This window comes from Oncorhynchus clarkii, chromosome 18 (genome assembly GCF_045791955.1).
Source record: "Oncorhynchus clarkii lewisi isolate Uvic-CL-2024 chromosome 18, UVic_Ocla_1.0, whole genome shotgun sequence".
In the NCBI taxonomy this organism is placed as follows: Eukaryota; Metazoa; Chordata; class Actinopteri; order Salmoniformes; family Salmonidae; genus Oncorhynchus; species Oncorhynchus clarkii.
This window is the reverse complement of record NC_092164.1, coordinates 22,758,446-22,771,380: the sequence shown is the minus strand read 5'-3', so window position 1 is coordinate 22,771,380 and position 12,935 is coordinate 22,758,446. Positions and strand designations below refer to the sequence as shown.

Below are 12,935 nucleotides of genomic sequence, written 5' to 3'. Positions count from 1 at the left end.
GACCATGAAGGCCTGATTCATGCAGTCTCCTCTGAGATGTGTCTGTTACTTGAACTATGTGAAGCATTTATTTGGGCTGCAATCTGAGGCTGGTAACTCTAATGAAGTTATCCTCTGCAGCAGAGGTAACTCTGGGTCTTCCTTTCCTGTGGCGGTCCTCATGAGAGCCAGTTTCATCATAGCGCTTGATGGTTTTTGCGACTGCACTTGAAGAGACTTTCAAAGTTCTTGACATTTTCGGGATTGACTGGCCTTCATTTCTTAAAGTTATGATGGACCGTCATTTCTCTTTGCTTATTTGAGCTGTTCTTGCCATAATATGGACTTGGTATTTTACCAAATAGGGCTGTATACCCCCCTACTATGTCACAACACAACTGATTGGCTCTAACGCATTAAGAATGAAAGAAATTCCACAAATTCTATTTTGTGTTGTGGATTTTGTGTTAATTGAAATGCATTCCAGGTGATTACCTCATGAAGCTGGTTGAGAGAATGCCAAGATTGTGCAAAGCTGTCATCAAGGAAAAGGGTGGCTATTTGAAGAATTTGTTAAACACTCTTTTGGTGACTACATGATTCCATGTGTTATTTCATAGTTTTGATGTCTTCACTACTATTCTACAATGTAGAAAATAGTACAAATATAGAAAAACCCTTGAATGAGTATGTGTTTTAAAACTTTTTACCAGTAGTGTACGTATTGTTGTGGTTGAATGGAATTAAAATACACTGCTTGAACAGTGCGCAAGAGAAAGTATTGGCAAGCTCTGGCATACTCTACATGAATCAATAGAGACAAAGGCACTCTCACCAACATTTCCCATCAATGTTTCAAGATTTAGCAGCGAGATATTCATTCTCACTCCCTGGTAATAATCAACAGTCACAGGATGGCAAAACGGAGAGGCCACCTACTTAGGTTCTGTAGCAGCCACAGCGTAGTGTTAGGTATAACACACTGTTGCCAGTAGAGCAGAGCAAAAACAGAGCTTTTTAAAGAAAACCATCACCCACCTGGAGTCTGCGTCACAAATGGGCCCTGGTCAAAAGTAGTGCACTATATAATAAATAGTGGTGTAGCAATTGGATATCATTATAATGACACAATACATTAGATTATCTGGTGAATAAAACCCAATTAGATTGACCGTCCACAGCGTGAATCAGCATGCGTGTGTCCCTAGATACGGTGTATTATGCAGATCCCAAAGACTGTGTCTGTACAGTCATTCATAACAGATTACAAAGACTGTATCTGTATAGTCATTCATAACAGATGGAGATTGGGGTTAAGGTCTATAATGTGTTCATATAGGAGAGGGAACAGTGGTAGTCTTTAGGCTAGCAGGGCCCATTGATAAACTGCAGTGACAGTCGAGGTATAAACACACACACACACGTCCGCCCGCACGCTCGCTCGCACGCACACACACACACACACACACACACACACACACACACACACACAGAGCTCTCTCTTTTTCAATGTAGCTTGCTTTCAGCCCTGAGTCCAAAACATTCCCATATGGTTTGCTGCATAGATTCAGAGGGATGGTATAAATACATAGCTGTACTTTCAGACCTCGGGGGTTGTGTTCTGCTGGTCTCTCTGAGGGGAACGGGGGGGAGGACGGGAGGGGTAGTACGGTATGGCTTTCTCTGCTCTGGGAGCCTCGATTGAAATACAGAACGTAAAAGAAATAAAGAGAGAGAGAGAGAGCAACAGCAAATCCATATGCTGGATGGGAAACATCAAGGCATTTCCTCCCTATAAGCTCTCCCAACGCAGTGGACCACCATCTCTACAGAAAACCAACAGTCATTATATTACACACACAATACAAAACAGCAGGCTTCATGAAAACCATGTAGGGAAAATCTAGACTCACACTCTTAGAAAAAAAAGGTTCTATCTTGAACTTAAAAGGGTTCTTTGGATGTCCCCATAGGATAACCCTTTGAAGAACCCTTTTTGGTTCCAGGTGGAAACCTTTTGGGTTCCATGTAGAACCCTCTGTGGAAAGGGTTCTACATGGAACCCAAAATAGTTATCCTATGGGGACAGCTGAGGAACCCCTTTGAAACCTTTTTTTCTAAGAGGATAGACTACTACTATGTAACTACATTAATGATACATCACATGGTTACATCATATAGGCTATGTGCTGCTATCTCATGATAATCCCTGTTGTGGGTGTGAAGATATCCAATCAAAATGAAAATGTGAAAAATGTTTAGGAATAATGTTTTTATTAACATTAATACATTACCATACAATAGGATACAATTGTCACGCCCGAAGGCGCCAGGCTCCCCAGCATTACTCACTTCTACCACCATCATTACGCACACCTGCCTTCCCCCTGTCAAGCGCATCAGCGATCACTGGACTCACGTGGACTCAATCACCTCTGTCATTACCCCCCCCCCCCCCCCTATATCTGTCTGGTTCCCCGCTCTGTTCCCGGCTTCGGCATTAACTGTTGTTTGTCGTTGTTTACCCGTGTGCTGACGCTGTTCCTGTTCTGTTACCTGTCTGTTCCTGAATAAATGTTGACTCCCCGTACCTGCTTCTCATCTCCAGCGTCGGTCATTACAACAATAGCAGCCCATTAGTTTGACTCTATCACTGGCATTCAAGGCCATCTCTAGCACCATCCAGAAAACGACCTGACATTCACCAAGAATTACATTATAAGGACATTTGTTTTGAAAAACTCAACAAACAACTTAAAATTATATTTGATGAATAAGCCATGTGCAAAATTCTATAACATACTTAATGGAGAATCAAGTCCATGACTAAAATGTTATTGGCTGCCTGACAGTTTCTGCAGTCCATAAACCAAGATGATTTACCAGAAACTATAGGCTCCACTCTGAAATTAACAATACCATAAATATTACAATTATTGCTCTACTTTGTCACAGGCCTGGCTTACGAGTTTAACCCTGGACACTTTCCTGACAAACAGAGTGAGATATAAGGCATGCAAAAGAACATAAATTACTTCACGTAGGTCTAAGAAGCTGAAAAGAGGTGGTCTAATGTTATTTTTCAACTTCTAATGCTTGAATGTCTCCTAAATTATCTATAGCCCGCTCCCAACATAGAATATAAAACGATTTGATATAAACCGTTTATATTCTACACCATTTTAATTGAGTAGCAAATCAGCTTAAAAAAAAGCTCATCCAGGTTATCGCTGAAGATAGCATAAAACTCCACCCTCTTCAATTCACTCCAATCAATGACGAGATGGGAGAGAAAACAAATCATTCAATTGGTGGAGAAAGTGTGGTTTCAAGGCGCCCCTAAAAAGACGCATGTGTGGGCACCAAGAAACCGATCAAACTCAGTATGGTGTGGGGAATCAATCTGGCAAGTTTCTCCAGAAGGGCAGATCACGGTTTTAGCGGTGTGGGAAGAATTAGTTTGACGAGTAGGATACTTTTTTTTTGAAGAGATTTGACTTTTACTACAGACTTTGAGCCGGGTTCATCGTAGTAGATAGCCTACTAATGCGCCTCGAGCTGAACATTGGCTGAGTTGTAAAGGCGAGATGGAAAACCATGAGGTTTCGCAGACTTCAACTTTGCTTCAACCTATAATGTGATGTAACGAAGATTTGTGGGAATCTGGAAGAAATTAGTCTACGCATTCCATTTTCAAGTCATACGGTTGTTTCCAATACGAAGAAGCAGGTCAGTAAAGGAACGAACTGCAACAACAAAAAATAAACCGACTCTTTATTGGAATTTCTCAGGTTCTCAGTGGTTTGATTGGAATAAAAAAAATCCCTCACCAGCAATCCTCCATTTTCTTGGAGAGTTCTATGAACACTGGCATAAGGAATGTGGGGAGAGCGACCGAGGGCATTTTTCAAGCATTTAACTTTGTTTTAACTTTAGGCTCCTCTCCCTTTTTATATAGACGGAGAAGAGAGGACATTTCAACCTTTTTGTGGACTGAGTTTGATTTGGGCTTTTTGCAGCTCCGGGGTGATATTCTAAGCCACTTTTTTTGTTCTGAACACAGGGGGCTGCTATCATGGCGGTAAGGATAACCTGTGAGTGGATTTGGATAACGGGGTGCGCGCTGGTGACTGTTTGCCTTCTGCTGGAGCCGTGTACTGGTCAGTATCATGGCGAGAAAGGCATTTCTATACCAGAACACGGTTTTTGTCAGCCAATTTCTATTCCCCTCTGCACGGACATTGCCTATAATCAAACCATCATGCCGAATCTTTTGGGACACACAAACCAGGAGGATGCGGGGCTGGAGGTCCATCAGTTTTACCCGCTCGTGAAGGTCCAGTGTTCCATGGACCTTAAGTTTTTCTTGTGTTCCATGTACGCACCGGTGTGCACAGTTCTAGAACAGGCCATCCCCCCATGCCGATCACTGTGCGAGCGCGCACGCCAGGGCTGCGAGGCGCTCATGAACAAGTTCGGGTTTCAATGGCCAGAGAGACTCCGCTGCGAGAACTTCCCCGTCCACGGCGCTGGGGAGATCTGTGTGGGTCAAAACACTTCAGACACGGACATCGCTACCTCGGACCCCACTCCCAACCTGCCAGAGCTCATGACCTTACCCCCAAACATCGGTCGCCCTGCTGCCCAGCCCTTCTCCTGTCCCCTACAACTTCAGGTCCCAACCTACCTCAATTACAAATTCCTGGGGGTGAAAGACTGTGGTGCCCCATGCGAGTCCACCAAGCCCAACGGACTAATGTATTTCCGCGAGGAGGAACTGAAATTCGGCAAACTCTGGGTGGGTATCTGGTCTATCTTGTGTTGCGTGAGTACACTGTTCACTGTGCTCACATACTTGGTAGACATGCGGAGGTTTCGCTACCCGGAGAGGCCCATCATCTTCCTCTCAGGCTGCTACTTCATGGTGGCGGTGGCCTACACAGCAGGCTTCTTCCTGGAGGATAAAGTGGTCTGCATAGACAAGTTTAAAGAGGACGGTTACAAGACGGTGGCCCAGGGCACCAAGAAAGAGGGCTGCACCATCCTCTTCATGATCCTCTACTTTTTTGGCATGGCTAGCTCCATATGGTGGGTCATCCTGTCCCTCACCTGGTTCCTGTCTGCTGGAATGAAGTGGGGTCACGAGGCCATCGAGGCCAACTCACAATACTTCCACCTAGCGGCTTGGGCGGTGCCTGCTGTCAAAACCATCACTATCCTGGCCATGGGGCAGGTGGATGGGGACCTTCTCACAGGGGTGTGCTACGTCGGCATCTACAGCGTGGATTCATTACGAGGGTTCGTCCTGGCCCCCCTGTTCGTCTACCTCTTCATCGGAACCTCGTTCCTCCTGGCCGGTTTCGTGTCTCTGTTCCGCATCAGAACCATCATGAAGCACGACGGCACCAAGACGGAGAAACTAGAAAAGCTGATGGTGAGAATCGGCGTGTTCAGCGTCCTGTACACCGTCCCCGCCACCATCGTCATCGCCTGCTACTTTTACGAGCAGGCCTTCCGCGACCAGTGGGAGAAGACCTGGCACATGCAGACGTGTAAGCGTTTCGCGGTGCCGTGCCCGGCCAACAACTTTGCCCCGATGACCCCGGACTTCACGGTGTTCATGATCAAGTACCTGATGACTATGATCGTGGGCATCACGTCCGGGTTCTGGATCTGGTCAGGGAAAACATTACAGAGTTGGTGCAGGTTTTACAAACGGCTCAGTAACAGCAACCAAGGAGAGACGACAGTATGAACTTTCTAGAAGGTTAACGTGGAGGAGTTATACATGTTTTAATTTGTATTTTTTTATCCAACCGACTGAGCATATCCCTTCCCACCTCCTATTGGACATAGGCCAATTGAACTCTGAAAAAAGTACTTTTACTTTGGGAATGTCCCTCCTGACGACCTTATGAGCCATTGGCTGAACATTTGTTCATTATTTGGGGTGGGGGGGTAACTTTTCAGTAACCCCCATAACATTTTTTAAACATTCTATAATCTCATTTAAACCACAATGTGCCACCCAGTGATGTAACAGCAGCAACAATGAAAGTGTCTGTTTTGCCATTACCTTTTCAATATGTCTTCAACTATTTTGTATTATGAAGTGAGTTTCTCATCCAAGGATACAGGGCTAATGTCTGACAAGACCAATGATGTGTGTTATGTTTTGCGAGGAATTCCAAAGGTTTTTGGAATCTGCATTCCATTCCTTGCTTCTGTACTTTTTACATTTTTGTGCCCGTTTTTGTTACGTGTGGCTGTTACTTTTAGACTAACTTGCAGACATCTGAGAACATTCATCTTGGCACAGAGAGAAATGTCTAACACACTCACTTTATTTTAGTTGTGTATAGTGTTATATGTCGCAAATGGCGCCCTATTCCCTATATAGTGCACTGCTTTTGACCAGAGCCCTAGGAGCCCTGGTCAAAAGTAGTGAACTACATAGGGAATAGGGTGCCATTTGGGATGTGATCTAGCTGTAAGATGTTGCTATTAAATTGCCACGTTACAGGCCACATTTTGTAATTAATTCACTCTTTTTCAAAAGAACATATGTATTTATAAGAATTATAATCTTGCTGTTTCTACTTGATGTTTCTTAATGCAATATGGCTTGTATCTTGTACAGTTTCACAGAATAAAATTATGTTTTTAACCTGCTGTCACTTGAACGTCATTGCTGTTCATTTTTGGATGCTTTAAGCACATGTTTGTCTAAAACAAATCATTGAACGAGGCAATGTAAAACCAGCGAGATTGTGATGACTTCCTAAAACGTATCCAATGAGTTGAAAGAAGGGTAAATGAAGGCCTAGAGATTCTGTTTTTAACATAGTTTGGAATATCAACAATTCCACACCTAATGTCCTCAGTTACTTTTACCATCTGCTTGCACAATACTCCCTATAAAGGCTGTAGTGTGGACACATTACCCTGTTATACAGTATGTTGTTATTTGGTTTCTCTGGTCGTCTCCTGTTCTATCCTCCAGGTCTAACTTCTACTCACTCTGCTTGCCTGTGGAATAGTATCTCTCCAATGGTGTCAGGTCAATATATCAGAGCCATTGATAAAGATATGGTATTTCTGTAGAAAAAAAAAATAACTAGCATGATGAGTTAAAGGGGGATTTGCCCTTAAAACTTACGAACAGGAAATCTCAACACACTGCCTTGAGCGGATCTCCTCCTTTCCTGATGAAATGTGAGATCTCCTTTTTGGCTTTCCTTGTTTTGAGTTCACCTCTCCCCTTTTTGTTTTGGTTGTGTGTTTTAGACAGGGCGGAGTGTAGCAAAGACGTTTTCTTTTAGGCCACATTTTGCATCATCTGTTCTGTATCTATTACGGGTTGTGTTCAACTGGAGTGTCAGTAGACCTACAATAGTCACCTAAACGTGCGTTATACCGTGCTACTGTTGCATGTGTTCAACGGAAAACAAAGAGTACTTAATCCAACAAGCAGACATGATTTTGTTGAACAATATGAAGAATGTTTGGGGAGAAACATACTATTGCTGTCTTATTTGCTTTAAAACTGTTGCAAAGACCGAAATGATATTGCAGTCTCCAATCAAGGACAGATGCCTGCAGTCAACGTAATCTGATTGAAAGAGTATGGACTTTTTGCACGTTAACCCGACAAAACCTCAAGCTAATTTTAGGTCATTATCTCTTGCTGTGGTTCACATTTTTATAAGGTGATGTAACTGGTCACGGTTGGGTGGGTCAGGATCCACAAATTTTGGCAACTTTGTGTTCTGCGAGCACAATGGCATAAGCATAAGGCTGTAACTGAGTTGATATATTGCAGAGACACGTTCACTCTTCATATCGTGAGTTCACACACCATCCCCTCCCCCCCAGTCTCCTGGCTGGCCCACATCTGGTAATGTTTTGCCACTGTGAGGTATCCCAGGTTTAGAAACCAGATCTCCTCCAGGCAGTCTTAACCCAGGGCCTGGACCCTGGGACTGATACACACACAGTTTACTGACCTGACCCTTAGTCTCTCTCTGCCCCCCACCCTCTCTGCTGATTCTCTTACCCTGTCACTGGTCATTGACTCTACTCCCCCACCTCCTCCTTTCCCCCCTTCAGACTCCACGCCATTCTCCCTTCGCTGGGCCTCCATGAAATCGGACGCTTTACAAATAAATATTCGCTCCGTCTGCAGCGATGTACGCATGAGGAACCTCCCTCTCTAGTTCCACACTTGCCTTTTCCAGTTAAGATAGTGAGTAAACATACATTGAGAAGCATCACTGCTACATATTGGAGTAAAAGTGACATTTCCAACCAACATTATTTTTTAATCACAACCAACTGGACATTTCTTTTAAGATTATCATTTCGCTTTTTCCATTGTCCAAGGCCTTGGAGGATAGGCAGCACTGTAAATTGCCTCTGCATGTGACTATGTACATGGCCAAAGTTGTTTTCATAAATGTATCACAATGTGAGATGTCAAATAAATACTCACTCCTTGTCATAAACATGGCGAGAGCGCACTCTGGTGGACAGGAATCCAACCTGCAGTCCTAATTCAGAACATTATTGTTTGGTCTGCAATGGTATACATGTGTCAAAATTGGAAACTATCAGTCCTGTTTTTGTTAAACATTTTATTCAAAAAAAGAAACGTTATCTGCTTCAAACCATCCGGATCAATGCCTCCACAAGGAGTAATTTGTTGCATTGACTTTACTGTGTGTGGCTACTGTTGTGGTTCAACACAGCAAGACATATTTTGATAAAAGGACAAACAAGAAAATATTTCAGTCCAATTAGAGGCCAGAGATTAAACAGAGTGAAACTTTAACCTCTTGAGATTATCTGAACTTGAACATAATTCCAATAAAAAGAACACCTAGGAAAGGCATCAACTAGATTCAGCCGCGGGCTGATTTTTTTCTTGGAACAGATGGTCAAGGGGCCAGAACATAATTACAAATTATTTGTAGACTGCAAATTGACCCCAAGAAACCCAGATATATTTGACTAAAACAATCATTTCAAGCCTTGCTTACATTTGTATATGATCACATATCTGTCTTTGAAACAGATATCCAAAATTAAAATCACTTGTAGCAGGCTTGCTGGTGTTTTTACAGTCTTATGTCCAACAATTAAAAATGTTTTTGGCCCGTGGGAAAATAAAATTACCCACGGGCAAAATTCATCCCACCAGTTGGGGGAACCCGACATGAATAATTATTACGCACATGCTGGATGCAAAATATACACCATGATCATAAAAACAGTTTATATTTTGAATATCATTAGACCATATTCATTATGGTAGGAAACTGGGATTGTTAAACAGATTCAAAACAATGCTTTAGCATTCATAGGTGGTATATTCCAACTTTAGGTGCGAAAGAGGCGTGTGCAGCAGAGTCTAGAGAAAACCAGTCATTGTATGCGTGTCATCTCTCAATAGGGGGACATTCAGCTATGACACTGTCTGCACTACAATGTTGCCTGCATTGTAAAGGAGGGAGAAGAAATGATTGTGCGAGGTGTTTAAAAGGAGGAAACAGATCGTCTATCCATTCTAACACAGTCGTTCTTTGTGCCCTCGCACATGGAAGCCCCAATAGAGTGTGTGATCCAGATGGTGCAAAGCTCAAAAGCAAAATACATACAAAATTCTAAATGAGAAAAAAATATATAGCAAGTCTAATCATTCCAAAGTCCACCGGTCTGTTCCTGATACACTTCAATTACATCCTCATCTTCCATTCCAAGCTGGGGAGGGAGAGAAAGAAAGTCAGACATAGATGCAGGGGAAAGTTTATCTGCAAGCATGTTCAAGGTTTACAAAAAACAAATTGAAATGTCACTTAAAAAAATGTAATAAATTACAAAATTATTATTTCAAGAGACACAGTGGTGGTTGTTTAACCTGGGTGCCAGTCTGTTCATGTCTGGAATTGCCATTCCATAAGGGTTTGGCCAGAGAAACAGCCTGGCACGCAGGCTAGTGGTTGTATGGATGATACAAGGGAAGAGGGATGGGTTGGGGTACCTCTTTGGGAGTTTGGTTGTCTGAGATTCTCTGTCCTTCAAAAAGAAACCTTAGGGTGTTCATTGGTACACCCTGCAGGAAGGAATCACACATGGTTGCATCAGATATTGGGAACATGAAGATATTAATTTTGAAGTTCTGACCACATTGTCAAAATGAGATGGGACAATCGTTGGGCTTCATAACTATACCACTCTACCTGTCTTTGACTGTATGATTCCTTTAGCTTCTTTAGATGTGTTGTCATCTTCACTTTGAAGTGAATTTCGCTGTTGTCCTGAAAGTAAAGATAGAATTAGGCCTTTTGTTTTGCCTAACTGGTGAACACAACTCAGTCTTGTGTGCCAAGCTTCTAGGGGAACTTTCCCAGACACTATCAGGGGTGAGCAATTCCAGTCCTCGAGGGCCTGATTGGTGTCACAGTTTTGCCCCAGCCAACACACCTGACTCCAATCATCTAATCATGATCTTCAGTTTAGAATGCAATTTTATTAATCAGCTGTGTTGGCTTTGGATGGAGAAAAGGTGTGACACCAATCAGGCCCTCGAGGACTGGAGTTGCACTAGATCCTAGTACACTAGTCCCAGACTAAATAGCAAGATCAATGTAGAATTCCCATTTAAAATGCTTTCAAGTCCAGGATGTGGCCTTTTCTCAATTGGTTTTACTCTCTCCTCCGTCCGCCTTTTGAAAAAGGTAATCAAAGGTAATCCAGGAGGCGGCGAGGAGATGGAAAGTGGACGGATATGCACTTGTATGAAATGAGACTAATGGTGTGTCATCATGCAAATGATATTTACAGGGCGGAATCCCCAAATAAATGTAAAAAGTGATAAAAAATGAATTTAGCTAGTTGTGAAAGACATTTTAGAGATAAAAGGATAAGTAGCATATGTTTTTAAAAATGTTTGCATGCTTTTCTCCTTTGAGAAAACAATAGCTTATTCAAACAGGTTTCAGATTTCAAAACTCATCCTCGAAGGACTTCGGTAGGATACACTTTTGCCACAGAATGAACAATGAGCAAATTATACAAATCTTAGCTTGCCAAAAGGAGGCTATCGAGGAAGGGAGGACCCTCTTCTATTTGCCAACTAACGAATTGACACTCTCCTCGACCACTTATCAGTTCCCGAGGAGAGAGGGCGGAGGAGAGCGGGAGTACAGAATTTTGCCCAAATGAGAAAAGGCCTATGGCTCCCCCAGTGTCCTTTCATATTAAACACATTTAGCAAAGGAAGAGGCAAGGAAGGGAACTCTCCTGTCTGAGATGCATCCACACTTCTCCATATTCTCTTACCTGACCAATCACCTTCAGTTTAATGTACTCTCCATCTTTCTTCTCACTTCCATCTCCACTTGAGGGTTTTGTCTCCTGGAATATACAGAAATGAACAACGTTAGACTCCTGTAAGAAAAGTGTCCCATTGACATGTACATACAACATTACATCAGCATAGTCAGACAGCCTACTGCACTGTCAACATGTCATGAATCCCTCCATGGTCACCAAACAGAATAAGTTGTAGAATTGTTTTTCTCCCTTTATTTAACTAGGCAAGTCAGTTAAGAACAAATTATTATTTGCAATGACGGCCTACCAGGGTACAGTGGGTTAACTGCCTTGTTCAAGGGCAGAACGACAGATTTTTACCTTGTCCGCTCAGGGATTCGATCCAGCAACCTTTTCTGTTACTGGCCCAACACTTGGCTACCTGCCGGTAGGGTTACGTAGTATACCAAATGGAGAGCCATGTGACATAACTAGTTACATTTTTTTAAAGTAAAACCTAATGTCATACCGTTCGTGCATAGCCAGTGGCACTGTTTTCGATCGAGCTACCTACAGTAGCTAGCTAGATAGCTTGTGTTAGCAAACACTACTCATCTCGGCCCACATAGCGGCTAACGTAGCTAGCAAGCATTGCTCAAGTATTATTGTCTCTTCAACCAATTCACAGACAAGCAAGACGTTAGTTAAACCGTGCCCCTACCGTGTCTGACATGGTATTGCTCTTGTGATGTTTATTTTATTCCACAAAACGTTAAGTTAAAAATGTAAACACGGCCTCGGGATTCTTGCTGTTTTGAGAAGCAGGTACCATTAATAAACTGACCCGGAAAGTGAATAGTCTTCTTTGTCTGTGGTATTTATATGGCGGTTGGGAACCAACTTTAAGGTGCTTTACCGCCCCGAGCTGGACTGGAGTGTGGACCAAAGACAGGGAAGTGCTCAATTCTACCAATTATTCTCGTCTCCTTAATTTTAAGGAAACTAAGTACATAATTAAACACTACACCTCTGAAGATTTTCTCAGCAGTTCACTTAAGCTTGGCTCTTCAACACCATTACTCCTTAAATATAATTACTCCCCTTTCCCTCCCATGTTGCTGGCACTGAAGTAGCATGTGTTCCACTGTCCCCATGTTTTCCTGACTGTGTTTACGTGTTTTCCCACCAATTTCAATGAACTGTTGAGCCTTGTGTGTCCCAGTCTCAGCTTTGTGATTACACTTTCCTCCCTTCTTCTCAACCTGAGGACATCCCTGCCCCCCAGCTTTTCCTGGATCTTACACAGGTTTCTTCCTTTTCCCTCCCTGTTCCACATTGACATTTCTTTTTAACCATTGTTCTTATTAACACTTAGCTTATGCTTAACATGTCCTTATCAACATTAGGATGCTAGAGAGCCTGCTTGGCGAGAACATCCACCTCCTCATTCCCCGCTACAACTACATGAGCTGGTACCCAGAGGAACCTCACAAATAACCACCTCTGTCTCACCCTAAACAGGCACTGCAAAATCTCAGACAAGACATCTTGTCTGCTTTGTGACAGAAATTAATTTAAGCTCGTCAGTGCTGTACGAGTCAGAGCAGTTGACTACCCTGTCTGGCCTCACCTCCTCCACCCAC

The 12,935-nt window shown here is 42.9% G+C and overlaps 2 protein-coding genes across 5 annotated transcripts; one reads left to right on the top strand and one right to left on the bottom strand.

The window, feature by feature from the left end:
- The first annotated feature begins 3,361 nt into the window (after window positions 1–3,361).
- Window positions 3,362–6,646, top strand: LOC139373216 (frizzled-7-A-like). 4 transcript variants are annotated; one of them, XR_011627546.1, is made up of 3 exons: window positions 3,362–3,708; window positions 3,938–6,047; window positions 6,444–6,646. XR_011627546.1 is itself a non-coding variant. In XM_071113438.1 (2 exons), exon 2 carries the CDS (start codon window positions 4,055–4,057, stop codon window positions 5,732–5,734), a length of 1,680 nt encoding a protein of 559 aa, XP_070969539.1. In that variant the 5' UTR covers window positions 3,362–3,708; window positions 4,043–4,054; the 3' UTR covers window positions 5,735–6,645. The 4 variants fall into 4 exon arrangements, 2 of the variants coding, with proteins under 2 accessions (XP_070969539.1, XP_070969538.1); XM_071113438.1 differs by having other exon boundaries at window positions 4,043–6,645; XM_071113437.1 differs by having other exon boundaries at window positions 3,938–6,645.
- Window positions 6,647–8,597: 1,951 nt separating this feature from the next.
- On the bottom strand, window positions 8,598–12,163 carry LOC139373215 (small ubiquitin-related modifier 1). The gene is made up of 5 exons (XM_071113436.1): window positions 12,014–12,163; window positions 11,320–11,394; window positions 10,218–10,295; window positions 10,019–10,090; window positions 8,598–9,738 (listed from the first exon to the last, which is right to left on the bottom strand). The coding sequence occupies exons 1-5, from the start codon at window positions 12,023–12,025 to the stop codon at window positions 9,670–9,672; spliced, it is 306 nt and encodes a 101-aa protein (XP_070969537.1). The 5' UTR covers window positions 12,026–12,163; the 3' UTR covers window positions 8,598–9,669.
- Between the last annotated feature and the right edge of the window lie 772 nt (window positions 12,164–12,935).

Coding starts and splice junctions, on each gene's coding strand:
- LOC139373215 (XM_071113436.1), bottom strand. Junction 10,296..11,319: donor AACTGAAGGTGATTGGTCAG/GTAAGAGAATAT, acceptor CTTTACTTTCAG/GACAACAGCGAAATTCACTT. Junction 9,739..10,018: donor ACAACCAAACTCCCAAAGAG/GTACCCCAACCC, acceptor CTCCCTCCCCAG/CTTGGAATGGAAGATGAGGA.
- LOC139373216 (XM_071113438.1), top strand. CDS start 4,055: ATGGCGGTAAGGATAACCTGTGAGTGGATTTGGATAACGGGGTGCGCG.